Source organism: Rattus norvegicus, chromosome 5 (assembly GCF_036323735.1).
Source record: "Rattus norvegicus strain BN/NHsdMcwi chromosome 5, GRCr8, whole genome shotgun sequence".
Classification (NCBI taxonomy): Eukaryota; Metazoa; Chordata; class Mammalia; order Rodentia; family Muridae; genus Rattus; species Rattus norvegicus.
The window spans coordinates 40,053,580-40,073,901 of NC_086023.1; the positions used below are offsets into that span (position 1 = coordinate 40,053,580).

The window sequence follows — 20,322 nt, forward strand, 5'->3', positions numbered from 1 at the left end:
TAAAAATAATATTATTTTATTTAAACAAATATGTGCAATATGTAAAACAAATACAGTCAACAAAACTCTTTACAGCTCCTCAATTAAATCCTGAAGAACATTGTAGTGTAGTGTTAATAACAGAACAGATGAACATTTGAAAACTCTCATTTTTGTTCTCTCTCTCTCTCTCTTTTTTTTTTTTTTTTTGGTTTGTCTAGTTTTATTTAAACTACCTTCTCTATATCTTATAATACCAGACAGGACAAACTTCCCCATTACTATAAAAGAATGTTGTTGAAATGAGGGAAACAACAGACAGTGACTTTAAAGTTCAAAGAACAAGAATGAGCTCAGGGCAGTTTGTTTGTAATAACAGTCTTCTGTAGAAATGACCTGTGGGAAGACTCGAAGAGCAAAGTAATTAATGAACTTTACATGAATGCAAGGAAATGTTCAAAGGGTTCTAAAAGTTAAAAATGTGCAGTTATTAATCAAACAACATATATGGATTACATGTTTTAGTATTTGCTCCATTGTATGAAACCATAGCTTTTTGGCCAAGGACGGATTATCCAGATAACCAATTAAGCAATTTAAATTTTTTGATACTTAAATTCTGGATAGCATTGCCCTCAAAAACCTTAATTTTCATTTTAAATGGTGGCCTTGGAGAATTAATTAGACTCTATGCACTGTTTGTGAAGAAAATATAGTAAATATTATATAGGTTGACCACTGCACTCTTTTCATGCTGTCTGTGACTGGAAAATACATTTTACACTTCCTACTATTAGAATGGAAAGACAAAAAATAATGTAAGAAAAGAAAGCTAAAATTTTTTTATGTTGAGAAAAATTTTATACCCAAGTTGTAAACACTCTATGAACTAACAATGGTTATGATTTACTCAAAGCTCTAGCATTCAGCTTCTTTCTCATTTTAGTGCAACAGGTCATGGAGGTTAAAATTAAGAGTGCTCCAATTTTCATATCACTAAGTGAATGTAAGATTAAAAATCTTTAGATCTGTCGAGTGGATTTCTTTCAGAATAAAGTATTTGCATAAAAATGGTGCTAGTCTGACAGAAAAGGAAGTCCTCTGCTCTCAGCACCATGATATATTCTTTTCTAAACATTCCAAATCAGGCACTACCTCCTGCCTTATTAGAATTGTTTCATCAAAGGTGACCAACATTTAGCTTCAGTATATTCCAGCATTTCAACTGTCCCCATTTCCCGGCCTGTGGAATGTTTCTGTCCTGTTTTTCAAGTCTTGGCAGTCAGATCCTCACCAAGAATAAATAGGTGGTGTGTGTTTTAGTAACTTGACAACAGCTTTTGTAACTGAGAATGTGGGAATTTAAGCAAATTCCTATTGCACAGCGGGGACTAGGCTGAAGGGTGGAAATTGCTAAAAGAGTTTTAACTATTTCAGTGTTGTCTGGTCTTCTAAACACTGTGACAGCAAAAGCTATGTTCTAGGTTTAAATTTGGGTGCATAAGATGTCTATATAATAGACCTCCTCTAACCTCTTAGGTCCCATTTGCCCAAGGACAGATAACTTTGTGGAATGCTGGCCTGTTGTCCATGTGATAATAAGCCATGTATTTTTACTTCTGTAAACAAGTGTGGTTGCCCTAGATGAACAGGAAGTATTTCAGGGTGTATGCTTGCCCCTGTTTGGACTAAGGTGGGAAGTACGTAGCTTTGTGGGTCTTGCCTTTTTTAGCTTCTGTTTCATGTAATTCAGGGTCATATTCTGGGAATTACAGGTATGGACCTGACCAGTGTCCATGATCCTGGCCAGTATTGAATAAAGCTTGCTTCAAATTTGGCTCAAAAACTATGGTAGTGGCTTTATTCTCGCCCAATGGGATTAACAAAACCTGTAACATTACAACTCTACCCCATTTTCAGAAATTAAATGAGAATTTATTCTGGAGATTCAGATGTTACAATGAATTCTGAGGTCTCTAAAAATGTGCCTTCCCGGAACAATACAGTGAATGGTGTTTTCCAGTGAATGAATGGGTCATCTGTGACAAAGAAAAAAAGAGGATCTCTCTGAGCAAGAGCGTTTACTTCCTTCCCGCAAAGTGATGTTCAGTTTTACAGTGCTCCACAGTGCCTTAGAACACCAAAGTGAGAAAGGAAGGACGTGAGACTCCATCCGTTCTTCCATTTGGTTCCTGGTCTCCATTCCAAATTGTCCGACATGGAGAAAATCACTCAGAATTTTGAGGGCCTGATAGATACTGGTATTCTACCCTCAAAGACCTCTTGCCTAGGAGTCAGGTTCCAAAGACATCTGGAACAAGTTTCACTCAGTACCTGTGACTCCTCCTAGTACTTCTGCACCCTTCCCTAAGCCTCTCCAACCCCAGGACTGGGCCTTCCTTCCCCTAGCTTTGGATTCCTATATAACTCAATTATTTGGCTAAACACTTACTTAGTTTCCATGCACTCCCTTGGCCATTTGGCTCCTCATTTGGTTCCTGATCCCCTCTCTTGCCCCTCTTCCCTCTTTCTCACACACTCCCCATCCCCTTCTCTCATGACCAGGTTCAGTCTGGACCCTTCCAGATGCCTCTGTCTATCCTCTTCCTCATATCTACAATAAAACTCTTCTCCTCAACCATATTTAGAAGTGATCATATCCTCACACAATTCTTACAATAGAAATCATTTAATTGGGGCTGGTTTACAGTTTCAGAGGTTTAGTCCATTATTTTCACTGTGGAAACATGGCAGCATACAGGCAAACATGGTTGCTTCTGGAGAAGGAGCTGAGAGTTCTACATCTTGATCTGCAGGCAGCAGAAGGAGACTGCCCCAGTAGGCCTAGGTTGAGTATATAAGACCTCAAAACCCACTTCCTAGTGACACACTTCAAAAAGGCCATACCTCCTAATAGTGCCATTTCCTGTAGGTCAAGCATTCAAACTCATGAGTTCATGAGTCAGGGAGGGGGACATGCCTATTCAAACCACCACAACTAGGTACTTCAGTGGCAGCATGCTGGACCCAGAGTGCCCAGAATGCCCAGAGAGCCCACACGTTGGCTCTGTGGGATGGAACTCAGGTGTAGATATGGCAGGTCTGAGACCCAAGCCAACCCTAGTGGAGGAAGAGTCACAGAGAATCCCAACATCCTACACTGCCTGGTCTGGTTTGAGAAGTCTGGCTTCTGTGACACCATTAATATTGGATCTTTATTTGGACTCCTCTCAGCAAGTTATTCTATAATTGCCCTGTGTCATAAAGATCCACATTCAGAACGGCAGGAGTGGCCCTTTCACATGTCCCAATCATTTGCAGATGATCTAGATCTCGGGGTGGACCATCTCAGGATCTGGACCTGGGTGATAGCAGACCTGGTCAATCTATTGGGTCTCCCTTATCCACACCACTAGGGCTCTCTAGCATTGCTCTGGCTAGAGTGCCCAATGCTACCATCAGCAGGAGGTAGGGTAAGCTCTCCTACTCTCATGCCATCAGAGCTGGCTTATTTGCACCCATGCCTCCAGAGCCAGCTCCACTGGGCTAAAAGTCACGGTGTGGAGGTCCATTCTCCCAAGTGCTGTGAGGGGCTGTGTCAGCTCTCCTCATGCTTGGCTCATCCATGCCTTTGCCATTAGGGCCAGCTCCACTGTGTCGCCCAGGTAAGGTGTAGACCTGGCTCTACTAAGCACTATAGCCAGTGAAGGGTGGGGCTATCTCTCCCGATCTCATGCCCCTAGGGCTAGCTCTCACAGGGGGGTGAGGAATGAAGAGGAAGAGAGCATCACCCTCAAACCCACAAACCCATATATCTTCATGACAGGAGATCCTGGCCCAGCTCTTCATCTTGCTCTCAGTACTGGTCTCTGCATGTTGCATTCTTGGACTTTCTGCATTATAATTCATCTGATTTTTTCCCCAAGAAAATTATGTCTGAGTCTTTTTAGGAAAGTCCTAAACTTACTAGCCCTTCTGCTTTTAGGCCCTATTTGGAAATCTTCCTTATGCCCTGGAGATCGCAATGAGGACGGACAAGCACAAAGATGCTAGGAATTTCTATAAACTCAGCTAGTCTAACTGGAACAGGGTGATTTTAGAGATAGTTGGTAAACTCTGATTAGCCAGGAGGGCTTCTGAGACTCCCAGTGTTTTGCAATGTGTGAATGACATGAGATCATAACTGCTCCAAGTTATGACTGGGGAGAAGATTGTTATTGTATATGAGGAAGAATACATCCAGAGACACCTGGAGTCCAAAGCAGGAAGAGAAAGTAGTTCATTGAAAATGCCCAGCAAATTCAGCTGGGCCATGAGAGAAGAGAGATGGGAAAAGAGTCGATGGAAGAGAAGGAAGAAGAGAAAGAATGCAGAGATCAGCAGAAGCTTAGAAGGTAAGAAAACTAACCAGGGCCTCAGAAATCCCTTTGACCAATTGCTGTCTAATGCTTTGGAGGAGTCTGACAACTCCACCATAAAGGGAAACAAATTGTCACATTTCCTGGTTTGTCACCTTCAGAGGTAAGTCTGGTTAAGATGTGTTGTGGTAAAATTAAAACATGCTTTCTTTTAACCTACACTAGATCCAGCACCGTAGTGCCCCATGACATCTGTTTGATATTTTCAACTCAGTCAGCAAAGCATCTCACCCACTTTGCTCCATCCCATATCACACTGCAGATGGCTACTCTCTGAGCCTGGCAACAATCTCTTTACCCATCTAGTTCCTAAGGCAGGTTGCCACCATGCCAGACATACACATCCCAATTCCGTGGCGGCCCAGTGTCTCCAGCCACCACCCACTCTCTTGTATTCAATTAAGTCACCACATGAAAGAACACAATACAATAACTTCTGGTCCAATTGATAAGATATATTGCCCACTTAAATAAGATATAATTTGCTCATCTAGACATACAAAGCCCTGTACATATCCATCCCTTAAGAATAATCATAACAACCTATAGACGTGCAGAGAGGAATCTTAACATCCGCTGCCATGTTCTCTGGGCTGCTCTCCTCCTTTGCTTCTATCTCCTCTCCATCTCTAAAACTTTTCTCCTGCCCATCCTTCCTTCTCACCTAATGACAGGCCTCATTCTATCCTATACCTTCCCTCACCTGCATAATGACATCATCTTACAAAGATGCCGTGTTAATTTGCATGCGCTTGGCACATGGAAAGTGGCACTATGATATGTGGTCTTATGGGAAGAGGTGTGGCCATTTCAGAGGAAGTGTGTCTGTCAGTTTGGAGGTGGGACTTTGAGGTCTCATATATATGCTCAAGTCTTGCCAGTGTGACAAAGTCTTCTCCTGGATACATTTGGATCAAGATGTAGAACTCTTGGCTTCTCCAGCACCAAGTCTGCCTGCATGATGCCGTGGTTCTCACCATGATAACGGACTGAACTTCTGAAGCTGTGAGCCAGCCCCAATTACATGCTTTCCTTTAGAAGAGTTGCCTTGATCATGTTGTACCCTCACAACAATGGAAAACCTAACTAAGACAGGAGCCTTCTGTTTAGGACACAAAAGAGAGGCTGTACGTGGCCACCGATCCAATGTATAGGTTCATGTGAGACTTCACCAACCCCAGTTCCCCACCAGATTTTTCTTTCAAGAACACAATTATATGATAGACACCCCTAGTTGTCTTCACTGTGTGTCTGTTTGTCCTTCTTTGTGTTTCTGTCAGTTTTGAATCTCTATATTGAATGCTGGCTTTATCTAGTATGAGACAACCCCCATGCACCCCTCACCTCAGCTTAACAACTATGGCTTCTTGCTGGGGACCCAAAATCTTTTGGCTCTACGAGGTCACCCAAAAAAAATTCTCTGACTGTCCTATGCATGTCTCTTTACTACCATTCAAGATCTCAATAGGTTCCAGTTTCTATGTGGAGGTGGGAAGGGGATGGGCCTCTCATCCAAGGCCCACTACCATCTCAGAGAAATGCATGAGACAGAGAGAAATAGTTCCCCAAGATAGTGAGCATTCTCTCTCTCCGCTCCCCTACCTGATCTAAGTAACCTCAGGAAGGGAAAGGAGGAAATCCTACCACATCCTCTTTCATTGATTTATGTCTTCTTTTCAACCCTGTTTCATATAGCTGGAAAACTGGAAACCTACCACTGTCAGAAAAAAGTACAAAAAGCATTCCACAGATATAGGTGCTTCTCCCAGGGTGGGGTAGGGTGTTTCCTGGATTCTTTCCCTCTACCTGCCTACTGAGAGTATCTCTTGTGGTTCCTATTATAAATTGAACTCTATCTAAACCATGAGCTAGGGATGATGGGATGTTGTATGAGTGCTCAGATTACAGATGAGCACCATTAATTATATATGTATATATATACACATATTACATATATATACATGTATATATACATAATTATATATACATAATTATATATGTGTATGTATATACATATATATAAATGATCATATGTACATTTTACATATACATGTACAAACATATTAGATTATCAGGCTTAACCAAAAATGCTTTTACACACTGAGGCATCTTGCAGATCAAAACTGCATTCTTACTTTGTTTTGTTCTTTTGAGACAGAGTTTCACTATGTAGCTATGAGTGTTCTGACTCATCTATGACTTTGTAGGTATCTACTATGTATATGTGTACTATCTACGTTTTTGACTATGCAGATTAGGCTGGCCTTGAACACACAGCAATCTGACACTTCATTCTCCTGCAAGCTGGGCTTAAAGGAGTGTGCCACCCTGCCTGGCAAGGCTGAGGCTTGTTGGTTTGGTTTTTTTATACAGTGTTTCTCTGTGTTAGTTACCTTGGCTATCTGAGAACTCAATCTATTGACCAAGCTTGTCTCAAACTCAGAGATCTGCCTGCCTCAGCCTACCAAATGCTGGGATAAAAGCATGCACCACCATCCGCAGCTAAAACTGAATTCTTTCTTTCTTTTTTTTTTTTTAATATATATATGTGAGTACTCTGTCACTATTTTCAGACACACCAGAAGAGGGCATCAGATCCCTATTACAGATGGCTGCGAGCCACCATGTGGTTGTTGGGAATTCAACTCAGGACCTCTGGAAGAGCAGTCAGTGTTCTTAACCACTGAGCCATCTCTCCAGCCCTAAAACTGAATTCTTAACTACTACACTTTACAATAACTTTGATTAAAAAAAAGAATTAATGATTAGGTATAGGGAAGGATACACACACACACACACACACACACACACACACACACACATATATCAAATGCTATCAGTTTCAAAGCAGAATAGTGAAGATAATACTTTAATTAAATTATAATATGACCCCTAATAATAGAAGTTGAGATGGCAAGAGGACAAAGTTGCACACCACACATAAAATGATGTGTCTAGAAAAATTTAGTCACTGTCCTGGTTAGTTTTTTGTCAACTTGACACAAACTAGGGTCATTTGGAAAGAGGGCACCTGTTTGCAATGTTTGCCATGCTTGGGCCTACTAGATCTCATCCAAAGCACAAGATCAGGGGGTACAAAGTCATTATTGTCTATACAGCCTGTTCAAAGCCAACCTGGGCTACATGAAACTTTGTTTAAAACAAAACAAAACAAACAGCAACAAAAAAAACCTGACAGAGAACGTAAACTAAAAGACAGTATTGGCTTATTTCCTGAAACTTCTGTAAGTTTTAATGTGTCCCCCAAGGACTGAAATAAACAAATTACAAATAAGAAGGAAAGGAAATGATATGACTGTTCCAAGGTGGAGGAGAGAATTTATTGTAGATAAAAGGGAGAGCACAGTCAAAGGCAGACACGTCACGGGGAGTCCAGAGTGGTCCCGGTCCTGAGTCATATGAGGAGAGGGAGAATGGGAGGGGAGCGAGTACAAGGGAATTGGGTGCAGCAGGCAGGAAGCCAGTGGTAGAAAAGAGGTGGGGGTGGGGAAAAATGCCTGGACTTCATAGTTAAGAGCCTGTGGGGGAAGGGCAGCCCAGCCCCTCAGCTTGAGAGTTCAGGATGGAGGGTGGAGTATATCAGCCAAATCGTGTAACAGGTAGGGGCTAAGGGAGGCTGAGAACCTGGTAAATAGGCACCTTGGCCATTTGTCTGAGGTTTGAGACTTAACACCTACCTACATGCTTTTGGTGGTCTGTCTTTCTCTTCTCTTCTCTTCTCTTCTCTTCTCTTCTCTTCTCTTCTCTTCTCTTCTCTATCTAGGCTTTTAAAAGGCCTTTGTAAATCACTCTGTTCCAACATAGGTGTCCTTAACTAAAATTTGCTTAACTGGGCATGTTGTTCCCACTCAAACCACATTCTAAATACTTATGTTCACACCTGTAGATCAGTGCTGCTCTCAGCACTGGCCCATTATGCAGTGGACAGAGGTTACCACAGAGACATAATTAAATGGCCGAAGTTCAGAGAAGGTGTTGTTGAATACTCAGCCTTAAATACGACATCTACGACATCTACAGTTCCCCTTCCTGAATGAGAAAATGAAAGGAGGACATGACACTCCTCACTATGGTCCAGGGAAGGTTCATTGTAGCTGTGAGGGAGAGCATAAGTAGAGGCATCTGGGAAAATCCAGAGTGAACATGGCTGGCAGGCTGAATGGAGTATGTGGGAGAGGAGAGAGAAGAGCCAGAAGCCAAGAGGCCAGGAGATTGGGAACCAAGAGACCACAGTAGCCAAAACCTGGCTGAGTTACAAAGAGATCAGAGGCTAGGGGGAGGGACTCTCAGTCCAATCTCTGGGCTGGAGAGTTAAGGACAGGAGTCAGGGCACACCAGCCAGGATGATCCCAAAACTGAGGCTGAAATTCTCACCTAGTCTAGGCTTGCCGGAAACAATGTAGCTGTACTGGCTGGTTTTGTGTGTCAACTTGACACAAGCTGAAGTTATCACAGAGAAAGGAGCCTCCCTTGAGGAAATGCCTCCATGAGATCCACCTGTAAGGCATTTTCTCAATTAGTGATCAAGGGGTGGGGGAGGACCCAGCCCCTTGTAGAACCCTGGCTGATAGTCTTGGGTTCTATGAAAGAGCAAGCTGAGCAAACCAGGGGAAGCAAGCCCGTAAATAGCGTCCCTCTATGGCCTCTGCATCAACTCCTGCTTCCTGACCTGCTTGAGTTCCAGTCCCGACTTTCTTTGGTGATGAACAGCAATGTGGAAAGTATAAGCTGAATAAACCCTTTCCTCCCCAACTTGCTTTTTGGTCATGATGTTTTATGCAGGAACAGAAACACTGACTAAGATAGTAGCTGAGGGTGTGAATACTCTTACCTTGCAGGTGTATATAGTGCTGAGTATCACCCAGAGCTTCTGGGGCACTTTACCGATTGTGCTTTACCCCTTCCCCCTCATCCCATAGACAGGGTCTCAGCAGGAAGCAAGGACTGGCCGGAAACTCATAATGTTCCAGTCTCAGCCACCAAAGTACAGTACTAAATGCAATGTTACAATGATAACAGAAACATTTAAGTATTATTTCATTTTATAAAATCAAATTATTGCATTTCTGCAGCATATCAATTTGCTGAGCGTAAGTGTAGCTAGATTATGTTCATATGCTCATGTTTTTAGATATACAAGTAGCAGGCTCTAACATAAAAAAGATTGCTACTCTAAAAAGGCTACACTTGTCACACTAAAATTCGCTAACTCGTTAGACTTAACACCAACAAGAACTTCACTAAGAGTACTTAGATCTTAAAGCCAAAATGCCTTTCATTTATTTCTTCTTTCAATCCTAGGAAAAGAGCAGTTATATAATGCCATGCTTTCTTTCAACGCCGGTGTGCTATTTTGGAAGGCCTTCAAGGTGGATTAACAAGATCCCTAAATGGACCCAAAAGAAAACCGCACTAAACCAGAAAACCATACTGAGGATGCTCTAGAAATTAACTAGCAGGAAACCTCCTCAGAGCCTCTCACCACCACGAGCCTCTGTCCGTGTTTACTCAACTTCCGGGGACCCGCCTCAACACGCCCATTGGCAGTCTGGTGTTTGCTTGCTTCCTCCGCTACTAGGGCGGGCCGGAACTTTTGTCGGCCGGAACCGGTGTATGCTGCTCAGTGTTGTCGGCCGGCGTCAAGGCGACGGTGTTGTTCTCTTCCTCTGACTGCGGTTGCTGTTCAGTTCAATCCAGCCGGTCTGGTTGAGTAACACAGTCCAGGGACTGTGTCTATGGTTGCTCCGCGGGCCGCTTTGCCGGCTGGTGCTTTTGTATCAGGGCAAGCAGTATTCCATGGCAGGGAACTTCTGGCAGAGCTCCCACTAGTAAGTGAGCTTCCATTTTCTCGCGTGGGACCGGGTCTGGGGCACGGGAGGATTGGGCCTGCTATTCCCTCGGGACTTCCATCCTGGCTGCTGGGGGTGAGTCCCCACCCCCACCTCCCCCGTAGAAGCCGGGGGTCCGAAAAGCAGCACCATTTTGCGGATTTCCCCTCTTCGCCCAGCGGGATTTCGGGGGCTGAGGGGAAGTGAACTCGAAGGATAGGTAAGGGGTCCGGTCTCCGGGAAGGGAGACAGAGGCGGTTTCATTTAAAATTTGGGGGTTTGGTTGGTGGGATGATGTGGGCAAGGGGAAGTGACCCATTGTAGCTCTGTGAGATCGCCTGTTTCGGACAGACATGGTTTGCTTTATTTACTTAGAGGAGAGGAGTGAGTCGTGCTTGTTTCTACCTTCTGCTTCGTGGCTCAGTTTTATGCCTAGATTGGTTAGACGCGCGCGCGCGCGCGCACACACACACACACACACACACACACACACACACACACACCCTCACCTTTATCCCCCCACCCTCACCTTTATCCGCCACCCCCGGAGGCAGGGTTTCCCTGGGTTAAGCGGTGGCTGTTCTAGAACTCACGCTATAAGCCAGGTTGGACTCGAGTTTACTGAGACCCGCCTGCCTCTGCCTCTGAGTGCTGTAATTAAAGATATGAGCCACTTACTGGCTCCTAGGTTGACTTTTATGCCCCTAGAATTTGAGAGCACAGGGGCTCTTAAAATATATCTATTTCTTTTTTTTTTTTTTTTCCGGAGCTGAGGACCGAACCCAGGGCCGTGCGCTTGCTAGGCAAGCAGTCTACCACTGAGCTAAATCCCCAACCCCGAATATATCTATTTTCATTCATTAGCCGGTGTCTTATATTTTGCTTTAAAGGTGTGTATTTTCCAGATTTTTGTCCTCTTCCTTTAACCATTTAAATGACTAAATTTTAGTGTCTTTCGGTGACCATATGACCATAGAAGGGCTAAAGTAATGTTAAAGACATTTGTCTCTAAATACATTTGGTTAAACATACAGGACCCGTTGTGCGATTGGGCTAAGCATTGAGCAGGCTTTCCATTAAGTACATTAAAAACTGAGCAGGATTGAATTTTAGTCTGAAGACAACAACAAATTCTATGAATTGGGTTGGATGTTTTTTCCTCTTTGCCTGAGAACAAAGAAGAAGGAGAAAAGGAGAAGGAGAAGGAGGAGAAGAAGAAAGGAAACTGAATTTGGAGACTTGTTTCTGGAAAGCATGTCTTCTCTTGCTACAAAGTGTTTCTGGGATGATGAAATGCTAGTGAAGGGTTACTGTGGGATTTTACTCACTGAGGTGTTTCAGTTAAAAAAAAAAATGAAATACAGAAGGGGATGACCCAAAAAGGTGGTATTAAGCTTGGACCTGTACTTAATCTTGGTACTCAGATAATGCCTTGATTGTCTGCCTCAGTGATGTAATCCTAAAACAGGCAGTAGCAAGTCTTTGCATATAGCAAGAGTTTATCTTTGAGAATGGGCCTTATTCTAGAGGGTCTGAGAACCTGTGTGCTGGTGCTTTGTCCACAGGACACTATGAAGGAAATGGAGAAAAAGAGGTAGAGAATCTTTGAAACCATCAAGAGTTTCTTTAGCTTCAAGTTTCCCTGTTTCTTCATCAAATGGTCTTGCTGAGGCTGCCAGTGAACTGCTGAAAAGCTAGAGAAATCTGATGAATAACTTACCTGAGAGTTTAGAATGGCATCCACAGCATCCTTGTTTATTGACCAGACAGAATGGGAATCAAACTGATTGGCATAGAATTATTTGAAGATAGTCAGCAAAGCAGTCACAAATAGCATCCAAAAACCAAAGGGATTCCATTGGTCCAACAAAACTGAGAAACATTGGGGTGATAGTGAAAACACTGATTGGAAAAGATTAAATTAGAAAAATGTAAAATTTGCTCCAAGGCTGAATTTACTTGAAATGGGTGAGCATGTATTGAAGAACTCAAGTATTTCATTGTTGAACATAATTTACTCAGTATTTTAGAGACCCGTTTTGAAGAGTTAATTAAGTTTCAGAAGTAGACTGGCGCTCTGTCTAGCCAGACACTGTCCTTTATCAATGTTCTAAAGATATACCCAAAACAAAAAAAGCTGGATGCAGTGCTGCATGAAGCTTGGTGGTGATGGGATCTCTGCCAGACTGAGGCTAGTCGGCTCTACAGAAGGAGTTCCAGGATAACCAGGGCTAAACAGAAAGAAAGAGAGGGGGGAGAAGGGAAGGAGGGAAGGAAAAGAGATATACCACTTAGAATATGACCAGCTTATTAAATCTTAGTGTTTTAGGTGCTTTTGATTGTTGGCCTTTTAAAATTAGTTTATTCACTTTACATCCCAATATCAGCCCTCTCTTCTCCCAGTACCCCAGCTCAAGCAACCCCCCCCACCTCCACTTGTTGGCTTTTTATACCACTTTTTGACATCTTTACTTTTTCTAGTTTGCAGTGGATTTTGGATAAACAAGATCTGTTGAAAGAGCGCCAGAAGGACCTAAAGTTTCTCTCAGAAGAGGAGTATTGGAAATTACAAATATTTTTTACAAATGGTAAACTTTTACATTGGTTGAAGTAGTATAGTATAGCTGGTCACTATTTTGTATGGTAATTTCAATGAATTGTTACATTACAGTCTATAGTTAATGAATGCTTTTATTTATACATTTATCATTTCAGTGTTCAGGGCAACTCTTTTTTGCACCTTATGTATCATAAGCACAGTGTTGTATAATTTCAGGCATTTCTAGTGACACCCATTTTTAAGGTTGGCCTAAGCAAAATACTTTAATAAATGATCCTTTAAATTAGCATCCTATTGTTGTCATTTTGCCTTATAACTTTGCATTAGCAAGAAGGAGATTTAATCAAGAGCCCTTTACTGTGTCTGGGATAGCTTTGCTGCCTGTTCTTTTGTTTGTTTGTGTTGTTTGTTTATTGTATTTATCTTATGTGATTTGCACTTTGCCGGTATCTGGGCAGTTATCTGCTGTGCCTGATGCTGAGGAAGTTAGGATCTCCTGACGGAGTTACAGAGGACTATGAGCCACCATGTAGGTGTTAAGAATGGAACCCAGGTCTTATGCTCTTGACTCCTGAGCCATCTCCCCATCCTGTCACCTAGCTTTAATTCCGTTATTCTCTGCAATCCTACCTTGTCCTTATATCAAAGATTAACTATGGATTTCTTGGTAAATAACAATATCTGTCTTAATTTTTAAGCTACTCTATAGCTATTATGAAAAGCATTAAAATATGTAGTAAAGAAAGAATATTTGATACTCAGCCTGCTTATATTGCAAGGATAAATTGCAGGCAGTTTCTCTTATTGTTTATGAATATTGCTGCATTTGTAAGTCTTAGACTACTGGAGTTCAGAGGGTGTCAGAGTGTGCCTAGATGTGAAATGGTCATGATTGCAACGTAGAAATCACTAATAAAACTTAAGGTTATTAGTGTTGGTATACTGATGACAGATGGTACATTTAAACGTATTCTTTTTTTAGTTATCCAAGCATTAGGGGAACATCTTAAATTAAGACAACAAGTTATTGCTACTGCTACAGTCTATTTCAAGAGATTCTATGCCAGGTATGGTTGTTTTATTTATTATTTTTAATGCCTGGTTGGAATTCTTTTCTAATTTCCATGTACAATATATAAAATAAGTAAATCACTTGTTTACTGTAGAATTATGATTCCCAAAGTCCACCCCCACCCCAGTGTGTTTTCTAAATAGTCATCATTTAACTCTTGTCTAATCATATTTTAGGTATTCTCTGAAAAGTATAGATCCTGTATTAATGGCTCCTACATGTGTGTTTCTGGCATCCAAAGTAGAGGTATAAAACAATTTTCTGTTCTTCATGAAAATATTGATATGTCTGGTTTATCATAGATAGATAGATAGATAGATAGATAGATAAATAGATAGATAAATAGATAGATAGATAGATATTGCTTTTGTATGGTTAATCATAGTTATCCTATGATAGTTTATAGGAACTAATATGCACATCTTGAAAATGTTTTTATTTTTTTAATAAATATTTTATGTATCAGATGATTTAATGAGCCCTTTGCAAGTTCTTTTTTTTTCTTTTTTTTTTCATCTTTATTAACTTGGGTATTTCTTATTTACATCTCTATTCCTTTGCAAGTTCTAATTCAATCCTGTAACTCTGGAGTATATGGCAGTAGTATCCATGTGGGGTCAAAGGACCAAAGACCCTGACCCTGGTTTGACCCTGAGATCAGGGCCAGGGAAAGAACACCTTGACTTGAGCCCAAGCAAGAAACCAAGGCCAAGAAAAAGAATCCTTCCAGTCCCTGAGTTTGCCCCAAGATCAGGCCCATGCTACCCTGGAAAACAATCCTGCCCCCCACCCTCAAATACAGCCTACCTTCTTAGGTTTCTGCTGCTTCTCCTCCTTACCCAAGCAGGGTTGCAAACACCTTCTCTTGTCATTCCCAATAAGTCTTTATGTGAACTTTGTTGTGCAGTGTGACTTTGTGGTATTCCTTGGCTCCTGACTGGGAAGATGCCTTTCCTTCAGAGATGCAACACTGGGGAAAGGAATCCCCTCAGAACTGTAGCATTTACAATTGTCATTTTAGAAATGAGGAAACTAGGGCATAGAGAGAGCAGTGTTCGTATACTGGGTCAGTGGTTCCAATAGTCTAGATCTTCATCCTGTAACTTAATTGCTTGCTGTCTTTAAAAGACTATTTATCTGAGTGTGGTGGTGCATGCCTTTAATCCCAGCACCTGGGAGGCAGAGGCAGGTGGATCTCTATGTATTCAAGGCCAGCTTGAACCACAGTGAATTCTAAGTTCCAAGATAGCCAGAGGTTTGTAGTAAGACCCAGTCTTAAAACAACCAAAAAAAAAAAAAAAAAAAAAAAAAAAAAAGAAAAGAAAAAAGAAAAAGAAAGAAAGAAAACAAAGGAGGTAGCACAGCTTATCTACTATGGCCTGAGAATGTCTCTGCTCCTCACCCACATGCTTTTTGTTTACACCTGACTTCTCTGGTAACAAGCCACTGTGGGAGAGCAAAAAGGTAGAAAAGACTTTATAGACTCCAGCAAGGAAGTGTGGATAGTGAGAGCAGAAAAGGTAAGTAAGAGAAGACAGAGAAGGACTTGGACTGGGAACTGCATTTCTGCTCAACTTACTGTTTGCAATATTATTGAGAAAGTGTAACTACCCCCTAAAGCCCAAATAGTAGCAGATTCTGAGAACTGGCTTTTTTCTTAGCTAATCCACACAATTCCTAGTCTATTGTTTCTGTTCTTAGGTAATGTCTTTAGGATAATTGTATCCATGTGAATTGAATGACTTTAACCAGTAAGTTTGTTTCTTTTGTGTTCATTTTATCTTAGAAACATTCATGACATCTTGATTATCTCTTAAGTATGCAGAATTGAATATATTAGAATACTAAAACCCTTTCTAGGAACCTAAGTTAACTCTGTCCATGAGAGAGATAAAGTTTGAATAAATCTAGTTATAAGTCAGTCTATAAACAAGTCAGTTATAGTGTTTACCTAGTTCCCATGAGGCCTGGTTTCAGTCCTGAGGACCAGATGTGTATCGAATGTCTTTTTGAATAAAGAGGTCTTGTAGATGAGGTGTATTTTTAGTTGTGGTTGTTGAGTTACTTTTTCTTAAAGTTTTTTTTTATACAATGTATTTTGACCATGTTTTCTCCCCTACCCTAGCTTCTCGCAGATCCTTTTCCCTACTCACCCAGCTTAGTGTTCATTTTCTGTGTCTCAAACAAAGCAAAAACTAAAACAAAAAACATAAGACAAATATCGAAACAAAGCCAGTAAGAAACAAAAAAGCCTTCAAAAAAAAAAAAAAATCAAGCAACCAAGGACAAAAGCCATGTAGTTAATTTTGTGTTGTCCAACTATTCCTGGGCCTGGGGACTGCTTTAGAGTGTGTTGATTTGACTAGGGTCACTCCATTGGACCTTTGCCAGTAGGTATCAATTCCAGGTAGCATTTTCATTTACCCTCTCAGTATGTTGCATTACATTTTAACTCTAACCAAATCTTTCTGTTTTGTCTAATTGATTAGAAATTGTGGGCAAAATCATGTTTAACATACTATCTTCAGTTTTGAGTTTTTAGTTTTAATTATTGGGTTTTGAAGGTTAAATATAAATATATGTGCGCACATAAAGTTATAGATTACGTTTTTGTTTTTTTTTTTTTTTTTTTTTGGTTCTTTTTTTCAGAGCTGGGGACCGAACCCAGGGCCTTGCGCTTCCTAGGCAAGCGCTCTACCACTGAGCTAAATCCCCAACCCCAGATTACATATTTTTAATAGAAGATATTTGGATAGTTTTAATTTGCTAAATAAGAGACCAGTTCTTGCTTGTTCTACTTTGAAAGGAAGTAAAATGGTTTAGAAAGCTTAAGTGATTTATCTGAAATTAAATGAGAGTATATTTAAATTACATTATATGATACATTCCAGTAGTAGGTTGAAAGGAAAGTGATAACTTACCTAAGGAGCCTTATATTCTGTTATAACTGTTTCATTCTTTCAGGAAGGTTGGTGTCTATGTGGTCTTTGAGTAATATGAGTGTTTGTTTATTGATTGATTGGTTGGCTGATTGATTGTGCTAAGGATTGAACATGGGGCCTTGTACATTCATTGAGCAATATTGCCAACCCAAATTGAAAATTTAAGATGAGGTAATAGACTGTAGACATGAGAAGAACTTGGAAATATGTTTGGAATAGATCTCAGATATCGTTAATGTTTTTTGGATTACTAAGTACTTGATCTCATTCACTTTTCTCTAGGAATTTGGTGTCGTCTCAAATACAAGATTGATTGCTGCTACTACTTCTGTATGTAAGTGCAAAAAGTTTTTTCTACTTTAAGGATGAAATCTAAGGAGAGCTGTGTAATGTACAGATTTGTTGTTTTGTTTTTAATGAACCACATATAGGTGAATTTATTACAGCTCCAAAGGATACTCTTATCATTAGCATATTTCACAGGAAAAAAATGTTTGAGAAGAAGTTGTTTTTACTGATGTAGTGGCTCCTATAATGTCAGTGTTTGGGAAGTGGAGGTAAAGGAATAGGAGTTCCAGGCAAGCCATACCTACATTGTAAGTTATTATGAAACAGCTGTTGGAGCTAGCAGTTGATATCCTGGTTGACTTAAGTATTGTGACCTAATGACCTAAATACGGTTTTCTCAGTAGTACTTACTGTATGTAACTATGTAACTTATGACTTCTTGAGATAGAAAACAATGGCTTCTCACTTGTACTTTATTAGTGAGTACAAATAGTAACTATGTAGTATAAGAAAATCACATAAAGACTTTGACACTTTTATTAAAATGTTTTGGTAAGATGTGGTTCTGCACACCTTTAATACCAGCACAAGGCAGAGGCCAGCAGTTCTCTATGAGATCAGCCTGGCCTGTATAGTAGGTTCCCAGCCAGCCAAGGCTAATAATGAGACCTTGTCTCCAAAAACTAAAAATAAGTAAATAAATTTATTTTGTTTGTTTGTTTATGTCTTTTGGAAAAGAAATACTGATAAGTTCTGAAAGTATTGTTAGTTAAAACAAACTTTCTTGAGTCTCAGATGAATACTGCCAACATTTTAGTATATCAACTTTTCTCCCCCACCCTTTTCGTTATAAGTTGATGTGCATGTGTTTTGTATTCATTCTAACCTAAATTACATTCAAACAGAAAAATACTAGAGTTGAAAATATTTTAGGAATGATAGAATCTAGTAATTTTTTTTCAGTGTTTTAATTTTTTAAAAAGCAGCAGAAGCCTTTTCCTTCTTTTCCCTCCTCAACCTTACCTCTTCATTTCCTTCATCTCCAAATTCTTGCCTATACTCACAGGTGCTGGGTGTGCTGGTACGTGGCACCATTCTAACATGAACAAGCCCCTCCTCCTCCCCCCCTCCTCCTCATCCTCCTTCCCTCTTCCTCCATTAACGTTGTTGTTGTTGTTGTTGTTGTTGTTGTTGTTGTTGTTGTTGTTGTTTTTAGATAGGGTTTCTCTGTGAAGCTCAAACTCACAGAGATCCACCTGCCTCTGCCTCCTGAGTGCTGGAATTAAAGGCATATGCCACCACACCTGACCAACATGAACCTTTTTGTTTGAGGGGTGGGGTATAAAATGTATGCTGTTCAATTGTATAGGCAAGGATGCTTCCCACCACTCAATTTCTGTCCTCCCTAGAAACAACGCTTTAAATATTTCTGAGAGCACCTACTGAGGATAGCATAGCACACCTTCTAATATTTGGAGCTATGTTACAGGAATTTTGGATAAATTCATGCTGGCATTTTCATAGTTTTAATTGTTTTGTTTTGTTTCTTATAGTAAAAACTAGATTTTCATATGCCTTTCCAAAGGAATTTCCTTACAGGATGAATCATGTAAGTATATTATATAAAACTCTGTATTAACTAACTCCATTTTATACTAGAATAAGCTTCAGAATCTCTTAGAAATGGGAGTTTCAAGTAATATATATATAGATAGATAGATATAGATAGATATATGTACATATATGTATAATTTTTTATCAAGTCTCAGCAGCTTCTCTATAGTTTTCTGGCAATATTTAACAGTAGTCATTATTAATCTTGGATCCCAGTTAAAGCACCTTAGGAAGCTTTTTAATAATATTGAAGTTGGGACTTCTACAAATTAAAGCAGAATTTTCAGCCTTGGAGTGGCAGTGGTCTTGCATCAGTGTTTCCAGGTTACACCAATGTGTCTCCTTTGGAACAATTTGAAAACTGTTCTTGAAAAATTACCTGTTAGGCTTCTGTTAATATTTTAATAGATCACCTTTTCTCACCTTACAAGGAATTTGTTTATTCCATTAAGTATAGATAGTTGCATTGTACATTTGTCAAATAAAAAGTAAATAGAAAAATTTGAAGTTTCTTTTTGGTTTGGTTTGTTTTTTTCAAGAAAAGAATTCTCTGTTTAGCTCTAATTGTCATGGAACTCTCAAACTTGCTCTGTAGACCAGGCTGACCTCACACTCAGACATAAAAAATCATGTGCCACCGTGCCTGCCTTAAATTTGAAGTTTCTAACATAACTTTTTACATATTTTTTAAGGAATTCTGGTTATAGCTCAATAGCAAAATAAGTGCTTAGCATATTTGAGACTTTGGGTTTAATTCCACCTAAAAAAAGATATGATACTGTCTTTTCCTTATAAGAATTTAAAATGTATTATCTAATAGTGAAAAGCAATTTTTCCAGGCATAATGGCACAAGCCTTTACTCCCAATCCTCAGGAGGCAGAGGTGGGAGGAGCTCTGTGACTATAGGCAGGCCTGGTCTCATCAGACCCTGTCTCAAAAAACAAACAAAATTAGCGATTTTTATTGTAAATGTAATGTTAAATAGACTGTTTATTTTTTGATTTAGAAATTTTATATAATATTGATTAATTTATCTGTATCTATAAGTTGTTATTTAGAGTATGTAATTATGCTTACTTTTACTGTGATTTTTTTTTAAAACAGATACTAGAATGTGAATTTTACCTCTTAGAATTAATGGTATGTATATTTTTCAATAATACAGCAAAAATTTAATGGGTGGTACAGAAAGAAGGTTAAAATGTAATATATCCAAATGATATACTATGGCAACGTCATAGAAATATGTGAGCATCATCACCTATTTCCTTTCTGAAGGCTGTAAAATAATTTATCTTCCTTTGCAAAAAATTTTTTTTTAATTTTCTTGAAACTTTAGTAAGGATTACAAGCAAATAATCCAGGGCCATTGTAAATTCTACGCACAATTTATGCATGTGTGTAGAGTTAAAGATAGATTATGTCTTTGGCAGAATCCTGCTCCTTCGGATCAGAATTAAGGATTTATAGGCTAATAAGAGACTCTAGTGTGTTGCAGATGCGACACTTTGAGTCTCTAAGGAAAAAATGGATGCTGACTGGGTACCATCTGATTTACTAAGGTATATTCCAGAGAGAGCACTGCCTTCGCTGTCACAG

General features: G+C 39.9%; 1 protein-coding gene and 1 long non-coding RNA gene across 7 annotated transcripts in view; one reads left to right on the plus strand and one right to left on the minus strand.

The window, feature by feature from the left end:
- LOC120102842 (uncharacterized) lies at positions 1-10,018 on the minus strand. 2 transcript variants are annotated; one of them, XR_010051725.1, is made up of 4 exons: positions 9,901-10,018; positions 8,793-8,915; positions 8,096-8,182; positions 1-2,018 (listed from the first exon to the last, which is right to left on the minus strand). It is a non-coding gene; the product is annotated as an uncharacterized LOC120102842 (long non-coding RNA). The 2 variants fall into 2 exon arrangements; XR_005504673.2 differs by having other exon boundaries at positions 9,250-9,932.
- Ccnc (cyclin C) overlaps positions 10,010-20,322 on the plus strand; it is an 18,143-nt gene continuing 7,830 nt past the window's right edge. For 3 of the 5 annotated variants that reach the window (XM_006237937.5, XM_039109128.2, XM_063287061.1), the window contains exons 1-7: positions 10,010-10,246; positions 12,728-12,834; positions 13,789-13,873; positions 14,055-14,124; positions 17,103-17,154; positions 18,662-18,717; positions 19,828-19,863. In XM_006237937.5, the coding sequence (XP_006237999.1) occupies positions 10,215-10,246; positions 12,728-12,834; positions 13,789-13,873; positions 14,055-14,124; positions 17,103-17,154; positions 18,662-18,717; positions 19,828-19,863 (438 nt within the window). In that variant the 5' untranslated portion in view covers positions 10,010-10,214. Of the gene's footprint in view, positions 10,247-12,727; positions 12,835-13,788; positions 13,874-14,054; positions 14,125-15,579; positions 15,630-17,102; positions 17,155-18,661; positions 18,718-19,827; positions 19,864-20,322 lie in introns of those variants that run through there. The other 2 variants (NM_001100472.1, XM_063287062.1) reach the window with 2 other exon arrangements.